Below are 10,623 nucleotides of genomic sequence, written 5' to 3'. Positions count from 1 at the left end.
GCTGACATCTTTCTTAAGTCATTTTCGCTGACATGGCTCCAAATGTCAGGTGAAAATTGTCATTTGTCAATCCATGACATTTCATATTTTGGCATTCAGCACTAGCTATGTTTGTGTGTTGATTGAATGGAATGACCCTTTAGTCAATTACCTTCTGTGGGTGTGTGAGAATTCCAGGGATCAAGGAGAAGGTGCTTCGCTGTTAGAAACAGTGGTGGACGGGTGGAGTTTCAGTCTTTTTTTCTCCATTGCACCTGCAAAGCAACTGTTACAGATGTAGATGTGTAGACCTTCACAGACAGCACGTGCCTTCTTCCTGAGGAGGACAGAGGAAAGTTTTCAAATGTTCACCTGAGACTCTCAGAAGTATTATACCCAAACAAAGATTTTGAAAACGGATTTCTTATTCGAGGAGTAAAATTATCCATTATAAAACGAATAGTTCCGGTCCCTGATTCTGAATGGTTGAGCCGTGGTTGAAGCCGTTGTAAATTACTCTACAACTGTGACCACAGCATCAGTATTACTGCGCAACTGCATCTGTGTGAATAAAATAAATATTAAAATAAATATTTTCCTAATCATTTTGTAAAAGCAATAAGCCCTGTAAAGCCATGGTTTACATTGAATTTAGAACAGATAATGGGGATTTCAACGCCCCTTAGCTGTTCTAAATTCACTGTAAACCACAGCTCTTGGGGCTTTTTGCTTTTATAAAATGATTCGAAAAATATTTATTTTATTTATTAGCTCTATATTAATTCACTATGATGCAAACATAAACAGTTTAACGAAGAATTAGTATTATAAATCAATTTATTATTTTCTTATATATTGCTGTTGCCTTCATATGAAAAGCCTCTTCATTTTCTGTATGTTCTTAATGTTTTGTATAGGGTAATAGAAGAGTATATTCCTGATAAGTCTGTATAATGACGTGCTTGTGATAGGCTTAACCAGATGGATCCAATGCATCTTATCTTTCTTATACTCTTCGCATGTAGCCATAGAAAACCACAATCCACTGTGCTGAGCAGCGTTTTGTTGCATCAACACAATCATGGCCGTGTTCGAAGTCTAATTAAACTCAGGAGATTAAGTCTGATTCTCTAAATGAATCCAGGGAGAAGACAAGAAGAAATGTTGTGGTGATGTATTTCAGAAGATTATAGATTTTATGCAGATGTACAAAAACAATTGTCCTCATTTACTCTGATTTTGTCACTCATTCTCTATTTACTAACACAGCATGTTCAATTTTGGATGGAAAAACACAGTCAGGTCAGGTAACAAATCTGATTTTACAAAAAAAAAAGAAAAGAATAAAATAAATAGATGAGAACAAATGCAAGTTTTTCTGTTGATAACGAATATAATAGTAATTGGACTATAGAAAATGTCTCTTTTACTTGCCATTTTCATGTCTTGTACAGACATAATAAGTCAACACTGCTCAAGGGAATCAATCAAAGAGACGTAATTAAAGAAAAACAATACCACTACCTCAATGTAGATGAAAAATTCTAATAAAAATAAATGCATAAAACTGTAGCTCCCCTTTAACAACTGTAACAGGCCATTCTGAAAGCTTCTAATCTAAGAGAATAAGGTAAAACTATTCTTTATTAAAAGCAAAGATTATTGCTTGTGCTTAGTTTTGTACTCTTTTGAGAATATTTTATAAACAGCCCAGCTAATAAAAATGTACTTCAAATACAATTCCAATCTTATTTTAATAACCGGAACTGGACAAATACTCTGATTCATTCTGAACTTCTGACCTGTAATGCTCCTGAATCATAATCATACACTGTTCACTCATTGGCCAGAGGAGAACTGGCCCCCGACTGAGCCTGGGTTCTCCCAAGGTTTTTTTCTCCATTCTGTCACCTGATGGAGTTTTGGTTCCTTGCCGCTGTTGCCTTGCCTTCTGGCTTGCTTAGTTGGGGACATTTAATATTCAACAATATTATAGATCTGCCTTAAAGGTGGACGATGATGAAATAGTTTTTTGTATTATTTTCATGTTATCACTTTGAAGCTGCTTTGATACAATCTGTATTGTAAAAAGCGCTATATAAATAAAGGTGACTTGACTTGACTTAATATTTAGAACACTATATATATATATATATATATATATAAAATGAAACAAAATCTACTTATGTAAATATATATTAAAATCTATTTTAACCATCTATTTTTGCCAATTTTTTTTATAGTTTGTAATATCATTAAAAATGCATCTGATTTTTTTTTTTTTGCCATATGAGGTCCACGACACAAAACAAGTCAAAATAAGTGTTCACAGAGACTTACTAATAAACAGACATGCCCGTGTTTTCCCACAATAATTGAATATTCTCAGTGGAGCTGCAGTAAATGTACAGTATTAATGACACCCCTTATATACAGTTTGAGTATGTAGTGAGAACTTAGAAGAAACTTAAAAGAAATGGAAAATATGAACAGAAGGTGGAAAAAAAATAGAAAGCGAGAACTCAGGACAGGGCAACAAAGTGAGAAATCAAAGTTTTATTGAAAGGTAGCAGAGGGGTAGGACAAAGGAGTGGAAAACGTTACTGTACAAAGAAAGAATACATAGAGGATGTTCAGCTAAGCGTAGACTGAAATAAAGTGGCTTCAGCAAATCTCTATAAAACACTATTTTCACGCTATATGTCTACAGTTCACGTGAAAAGAAGAACAGGGTAAAAACGTACACTACCTTCACTGCCCTCTCATCAAACCTAGCTTTACAAAATGTCATCTATTTGATCTTTCCTGAGATCAAACGTCTACAAAGAGCAGCCAATCAATCTCCCTTCAAGGAATTCAGAACACAGTGAATATGTGTGCCGTGCGAAACAGAAAGCGTCATTGTGCAGCAAAAATGAAATCCAGCTCAGTCTAAGACAGAGTTTAGATCACCTTGTGACTGTACCGTGCTATTTTTTTATTTATTTTTTCAACCTTGCCTCACATAATGTCATGTCCGACTTCACTTCACGATGACGACTGAGGTGCTGTGAATGGACTCCATGACGGCAGTCAGACGGCTGCACAGATCAAGGGGGGAGTTCCTCACTTTGGGGGGCTCTTTAAGCACCACCATTTCTGCAGAACAGTCCAGGACTCTGGGCAGGAATTCGCTGAGCTTATCCTGAAGAGAATCTGAATAACAGACAAATATGAACAACAACAACATGAGCTAAGAATGTTATTAAAACGGTCTATATACAAAATCTGAAGGGGGGAGGGGAAAGCCCACCATCCATGTCCTGCCCCAGGTAGGAGCACCAGCAATTCCTGATCAGCTCTATGACATCCAAATCCTCTTGGCTGACACTGTCTCTGACCATGAGGTGCATGCAAGGGATGACACACTCGTTCATGATGGTCACTCCCTCCGCCACGTCATTTTCATCTTGACTTTTAAAGAGTCTGGCCGCGTTCTCATTCAGCTCCTGCAGGGTGTAACACGTTCACAGAAGTTTCATGAGATGATGTTAAAATATACGGTCCCACTCAAAAGTTTCGCATGAGCCTAAAGAAGTGCTTAAATATTTGAAATTAGTTATGAAGACAGATTTAAATTATGACTATATACGTATATATGAATATCTTTACAATACACTACCATTTGGGATCAGCAAGATTTAAAAAAAAGAAAAAAGAATTGAATACTTTTATCCAGCAAGGGTGTGTTAAATTGATCAAAAGTGAGAGTAAAGACATTTATAATGTTGCAAAAGATGAACTTTCTATTCATCAAAGAATCCTGATACAAATGTATCACGGCTTCCAGTAAAATACTAAGCAGCACAACTCTTTTCAACATCGATAATAATCAGAAATGTTTCTTTAGCATCAAATCAGCATATTAGAATGATTTCTGATAGATCATGTGACACTGAATGTAATGATGCTGAAAATTCAGCTTCGCCATTAAAGGGAATAAATTACCCTTTAAAATATATTCAATAGAAAACTTTATATTAAGTAATATTTCACAATATTGCTGTTGTTACTGTATTTTTGATTATAAGAGTTTTTTTCCAAAAACTTTTCCAAAAATCTTACCGACCCCAAACTTTTGAATGGTAGTGTATGTTTTGTGTTATGAAAGTGGACATACTTTCAGACACTTTCTCCTGTAAAGTGCTATAAGCGACTGATCCACTCCTTTCTTCTCTCCTTTCCTAAGCAGGGCTGAGTTGTCCTGGTGTGCATGTGCGAGATAATTCAGAGCTTCTCTTGTCCTGCAATGGAAAAGATCAATGCTGTAGACTCTTCAACACAATGCACAGGCCCTTTCTGGAGTCAATGAGTCTACATACTTTCCATTCTGATACTGCTCGAGACCTGTCAACAGGTAGGCAAACACTGTCTTGAACATGCTGTAGTCATCCTGCCATTGCTGGGAGGAGAGGGAAGAAAATACATGAAATGTTTGAAATGATCAAATACATGCATTGCCACTCAAAAGTCTCATATGCTTACCAAAACTGCTTAATTTGATCAAAAATACAGTAAAAACAGAATATTATTACAATTTAGAATAACTATTTTATATTTTAATAAATTATTTTAAAATGTAAGTTATTCCTGTGATGGCAAAGCTGAATTTTTAGCATCATTACGAAATCATTTACTGTTTGAAATCATTTACTGCGCTCAAGAAACTTTACTGTTATTATTAATGTTAAAAATCATCGTGCTCAATGCTTTTGTGGAATTTGTAATACAGTTCAGTTATTTAAAACAGCATTAAATCTAGTACATTTTAAATCTTAACATTATAAATGTCTTTACTGCCACTTTTGATCAATTTAATGCATCCTTACTAAATAAAAGTATTAATTTGTAAAAAAAACAAACATTGTACTGACTTCAAACAGCAGTATACATTTTAAATTAAAGAAGTAAAAAGAAGTGAGCCTTATTGGTCTTACCAAGTACTCATCCATGTCCATATCTTCTGGTTTAATGAGACGAATTTTAGATCTGGCCTCTCTCATGATACTGATGGCCCTACAAGGGGAAAGTACCAGTTTAGATTAGTCCAATTAGTCAATATTAACTTGTTCCAATAAAAAATATACTGCATTAAGTCATTGATTTAAAAGAAAATGTGTAGCTACCGATCATCAAAACTCAGGTTGCGGTCCGCAAACTGCTCTAGCAATGTCCTCTCAATGATACGGTTAGGGGCCTGGTTTTGGAAAAAGTAAACCAGCACATGCTGGAGTCGAGGGTCTTGCTGCGGTGTGGTCTCTTCCTGGGACAGCTCATACAATCTGGAAAATTCCTCATGGAACGCCTGATAGAGAGATCAATGAGAGAGATCAATGCATTAGTTGATTTCCAAATATATATCTAAATATATACATATATATTAATTATCATCTATATAGTATTTATATATTAATAGCGCCATTTAGTTTGTTCAGCCACAGTTGCATTGAGTCATTTTAATTTGTATACCTTGATGAGTCCTGCTTCAGGCCCATCTTTGTCAAAAACTTGTCTTGCCTTGGCAATGGCAAAAATGACACCCTGCATGGCTGGTGTTAGCATCATCTATTCCATTACAGATGAACAGAGGAAAAATGTAATGTTAAACCGAATTATAAGTAGCCTCATTTTACAGTTCATGGAACCAGGGGAATGATCCTTTACCTCTTCATTGTAGCCATCTGCATCAGAGCGCACCAGAATCCTGCCTACATTAGGTATCTCTACCTCAGAAACTTCATTCTCAGGCTGGCTGCGCGTGACCGTTGCTGGGTTCTCCTCTGTGGACGAGGCCTCTGGCTCTGTCTGGCTGTCTGGTTCTGCCTCATCACTGATGACCTGCTCCTCCACCTCGACCTCTGACCTCTGAGCTCTGTCTGTAGAGGCTGAATCCGCCACAGGCTGCTGAAAAACACAGAGAACGAGGCTGTTGACTGACTGTCAATGATCCTATTCACTTATCATAGTCTAGAGATGTTCACTCATAACATCAATTTGTAGGCAAACCAGGAAGTGTAATTCACAATGGTCTCCCTCAAGAATTTCTAATTGGTTTTTAAAACAGCGGAAATGCAAATCTCTGATGGACGTCTGACCAGATTTATAGTTGTTCCCCACCCCTGGAGGGAGATGACGATGAGCTGGACAAGGAAATGTATTTTATTTCCATCATGACAACTCTCTGGAGATTTTTAGCATGGTAATGGATATGGCAACGTTAATGTATTTGGTCTTCCCCCACCCGTTAAAGAAAACTAAAACTGATAAAAATGACAAAAACACAACTTATAATTCTACTATAATTCTAAAAAAAACGAAAATATAAAAGTAAAATCTAATTCAAAATATTAACAAAAACTATAATAGTAAATTAATAAAACTAAGTCGTTAAGTAGCGACTTGCTGCAGATTACGTTTTGTTTTAACGTTTTGTTTCTACATATAATGTACGTTGTAGAAAAATCACTTCAAGTAATGTCAATCACCTCATTTTGCTCATAAATACCCTTGAATGCAATATGAGACACTGACCACTAGAGGTCCTATCACTACCATTTATGACAAGGCCTAGGAAAACAATTCAGCACAGCTGTAAATCAGGAGCACCAATAAAACCAATGAGTCAAAGAGAGAAACAGCAGAAGAATACGTCGTAAATACAGAATCGACATTCTAACCCCATATACTGAGTCAATAATATCCAAGATCACTCTCTCTAAAGACTAGACACCAAGAACACAGAGCGCTGAAACAATTGCCTGTTGATAGAAGCATCTTCAGGAACATGTTCTCCACAATCGTTCAGGAATCCAGTTGATCTTGATGGTGCATGCAGGAAGCACAGAGCTCAGGGTCTATATAAAGCTCTTCTCTGACACACTGTCCCCAGCAACCCCGCATGGGACTTCAACCAGAACGACTGAGGAATGTTGGACGGCTCTCAGCTGTCCGATGAACCTTATCCCCACATCCCTTTCCAAAACGTATCCTCTTACAAAATACCAGAGCTTCGCGACACAACAGACAACACATTAAACACTAGGCAAGTACAAGCAAACAAGTTTGTAGTGTTTTAACCACCAATGTAAATCTACGAGTTTCTCTCCCATATAATTGCACCATATAGTGATGCACATACCATATTTGTCAAAATATACACAAACATCTTATGTTGTGACTGACTAATACTCTAATTAATTTATTTTTATTTTTATTAAAATGTATAAAAAACCTTGCCTATATTGAAATTCCTGACAAAAATATTATAATGTAAAATATCTCTCTCTCTCTCAATATATATATATAAAGAGAGAATACAAGAATATAAAGAGTATAAAGTAAACTGTAATTGGTTTGCTATTTATCTATTTAAGTTACTTTGTGATATGCAGTTAAAGTGAAAAATTATGTTAGATTTAATATAATGCACTGTAATTTTACTGTAATATATACGTTTTGGAAGTATATTTCACATGCAAAATACATGTTTTTTAAAGTAAAAACTAAAAGTATAATTTGCAATTTAATGTATGGTAAAAAGGTATATTGTATTTAACAACACATGTACTTAAATACATATTACTTAATGAAATATTGTTGAAATTATTTGTAAATATAACATTATAGTTTACAGTGAAAAACTGCAAAAGTTGTTTTATTCATATTTAATTTACATTTAATTTAAACGTTTATAGCATTATTTTGTTAATTGTATTATTTGAGTGCTGTGTGTTTTTCCAATGCTATTGACCCATATGTACTGTACATAAAACCTCCAGTGCTGTATACGTGACCTACTTTTTGCACATCTCAAATAACGCTTCAACGTCCTCACCTGACTCTCGTCTGGCTTCTGTTCATCTGGCTGGCCGTGTGTCTGGCTACTGGTGACATCCTCTTCACTTCCCTCTCCCACATTCTCACTGGGCTCTGGTGATATCGAGCTGAGCGCTGCTGAATTGGCCATGGGCTCTGGAAAGGGAAAAGACATTGAAGATATACCTGCAACAGATGCATGGAAAACATCTGACCTTTTGAAGAAAAAAGGATCTGACCTTCACTCTCCTGGGCAGGTGCTGGTGTTGAATCTGGAGGTGGATCTTCAGACACTTCATTTGTTTGTTGTTGGGCAGGTTCTTGCACTGGGGTTTGTGGCTCTTCTGGGACGGGTTCCTCTGTGTTGGTGGAAGTGAGTGTTTGAACTGGCGCTTCTTCACGTTGGGCTTGGCAGAACTGCTCTTCCCATTCTCTCAGCTCCTGCTGGAACCAGCGGTTATCCTCCCGAACATAGCGCTTCAGGATAGCCGGGAGGGAGTCCATTCCTTTCAGAGCCTGCCCTGTCTCATCGTCTGTGTCTTCTGTCACTCATAAGAAAGAAAATATAATGTCCATTATTGTGGCAAAAAGTTCCCAGATGATAGGACAGTTCCTTATAAGGAATTTTACGAATTATGCAGAGTGCATAATTAAAGTCACCATGAAATCAAAATTTACATTTACATTGCCCTACATTTTTTCACTCAGATATACACAATTTCACAATAGTTAAGAAAACACAATTGCAACATCCATTTAATGGCCACTTTAAATGTTTTTTTTTTTTTTTGTGGTTACGGCATTTTCATATAAAAATGGCCGGATCATTTCCATAATGACCAAAGCAATCTACCAAGAGCAGTGCAAATTAGCGACATGCTTTTTTTGGACTGTAAATAATGGCGCAAATACCAGTAAATTGACAAGCGCAAACCTTAGTAAATCACCTAGCATGATTCATTTAAATACTCTCCTTCCATAAATTTGCATCTGAAAGGGAAACTCCTACCAAATGCATATGCAATAAGATCAGCCACAAAAATAACCCAGTACATAACCCAGTTTACACTGCGTGTCTTCAGTAAATCCTGACAGTGGGGTTTTTTAACACCAAAAGAGGGTTTGCGCTGAAGCAAGTAGTTAGTAAAATCTGGCCCTAAATGTTCACCCCTACGTCATATAAATAATCGTAGCAATTCATCACAGAAAACATCAGGAAAATGAATCAAAATAAAAACCATTAGAAAGAGTTTTTGATGTTCACAGCTTGACAGACAATCTCTTATGCCCAAAGTGTGCCAACAAAGCTATCAATGTTAATTTATGAAAGAAATCGGAGCTAATGCCAATGCCTTAAATCAAGTGAGTGATTTGCTTCAGCAAAATCTGAGCGCAGTTGCGTAATCTGAGAGGCACATGGGGAAAGTACCTGCTATGAGGTATGGTAGCTTGTCATTGATGTACATGAGGCAGTAGGCGCTTGCGTTGGTCATGCCACCGTACGAGTCTCGAACAAGCTCTTCCCAGGTCGACTCGGTCACCATTACATCGTTGTACTTCAGCCAGCGTTTGTGAGCATGATCATAGATGTACGCCCAATAATGGCCAGCGGAGGCCTGTCCCTCATGGACGAGCACAGCGTGTAGTCTGTAGGGCACCTGGAAGCATCAAATATGAAGTCAGGGTTCATTGAGGCGTCATGCAAATTTCTTGAAAGGGCTCAGTCAATATTAAAGGACCAACGAGTGTTCAGGATATAGACTTTACCTGACACAGACTGTTATCTGAGTACATGCCCTCCAGGGCCTGGCTGACCTTGTCAATGCTGGCTTTCAGCTCTGCACACAGGGAGAGAACACAGATCAATACACTGCGCCTGAGGCCAGGATCCTGATACAGTCACAAACGCATTAGGATAACTGCTTGTGAATAACGATGGCCTTCAGAACAGAAAAATTAAAATGCACATAATTACAGCTCAGGTCCAAAACCTAGTGAGTTGCCTCACTGACTACATAGGCAGTTTTCTTCTGTGGCAAACTGGTAACAAGAACTGTGTCAAACAAATAGCGCTCGGCACGCAAAGTGCATGGGAGACACGAGTTGATTGATTCCAATACTGGCGACAATATAATAAAAGCATAAATATACAAAGCACACAGTTTTCAATTTTAGGTAAACTAGTTTTTTAATTATTTAAAAGCATTTATATCAATTCAGTATTAAATTCATTTTCAGTACATTTTTTAAAACGTTTTTATTAAACTATCTGCCATTTTGAATTTATATTTTTACAGATTTGATTTGCATTTGATGAAGAACTTCTCAACTGTTAAAAATAGTACACTCTGTTATTAAGTATGTGCGTAGTACAATCCAGACATACGACATCTGCCATATTGTCACCTACACATTTAGATGACACCATTTATGAACAGGACGACTTTTCTCCTGTAGCTTCATGCGATAGTAAAAAATGTCCATCAGATGTCTAATTTAAAATCTCAAAGGAATCCAGGTGTTTCACCTACTGTTTTATGAAGAATGTACACATTTATATGCTGATTTTGTGATTTGGTGCTCAAGAAACTTTTTTCTGTGTGCTGGAAATTGTGATACCTTTTTGGTATCATCTTTCTTTGATGAATAGAACGTTCTATACATTACATATATGTCAGTTTTGTCAACTGAATGCTCTGGTGTATCACACTGAGCTTTTTAGACACAGATTTCAACCGTAAGAAAACATTTACTTGAAAAAGTCAATACTGTAGTACACAAAAAGAAAAT

The 10,623-nt window shown here is 36.7% G+C and overlaps 1 protein-coding gene across 3 annotated transcripts in view; it reads right to left on the bottom strand.

The window, feature by feature from the left end:
- Positions 1-2,520: 2,520 nt before the first annotated feature.
- The window catches only part of usp28 (ubiquitin specific peptidase 28), a 23,874-nt gene continuing 15,771 nt past the window's right edge, over positions 2,521-10,623 (bottom strand). For 2 of the 3 annotated variants that reach the window (XM_079585427.1, XM_079585429.1), the window contains 12 exons: positions 9,601-9,671; positions 9,263-9,491; positions 8,073-8,375; positions 7,853-7,989; positions 5,683-5,922; positions 5,488-5,583; positions 5,145-5,323; positions 4,956-5,034; positions 4,341-4,420; positions 4,139-4,262; positions 3,272-3,467; positions 2,521-3,174 (listed from right to left, as the gene is read on the bottom strand). In XM_079585427.1, coding sequence (XP_079441553.1) covers positions 3,002-3,174; positions 3,272-3,467; positions 4,139-4,262; positions 4,341-4,420; positions 4,956-5,034; positions 5,145-5,323; positions 5,488-5,583; positions 5,683-5,922; positions 7,853-7,989; positions 8,073-8,375; positions 9,263-9,491; positions 9,601-9,671 — 1,907 coding nt within the window. In that variant the 3' untranslated portion in view covers positions 2,521-3,001. The remainder of the gene's footprint in view (positions 3,175-3,271; positions 3,468-4,138; positions 4,263-4,340; positions 4,421-4,955; positions 5,035-5,144; positions 5,324-5,487; positions 5,584-5,682; positions 5,923-7,852; positions 7,990-8,072; positions 8,376-9,262; positions 9,492-9,600; positions 9,672-10,623) is intronic. The other variant, XM_079585428.1, reaches the window with a different exon arrangement.

Source organism: Phoxinus phoxinus, assembly GCF_949152265.1.
Source record: "Phoxinus phoxinus genome assembly, chromosome: 17".
Lineage (NCBI taxonomy): Eukaryota > Metazoa > Chordata > Actinopteri > Cypriniformes > Leuciscidae > Phoxinus > Phoxinus phoxinus.
The sequence above is the reverse complement of the archived record's forward strand: the minus strand, read 5'-3'. Positions and strand labels throughout refer to the sequence as shown.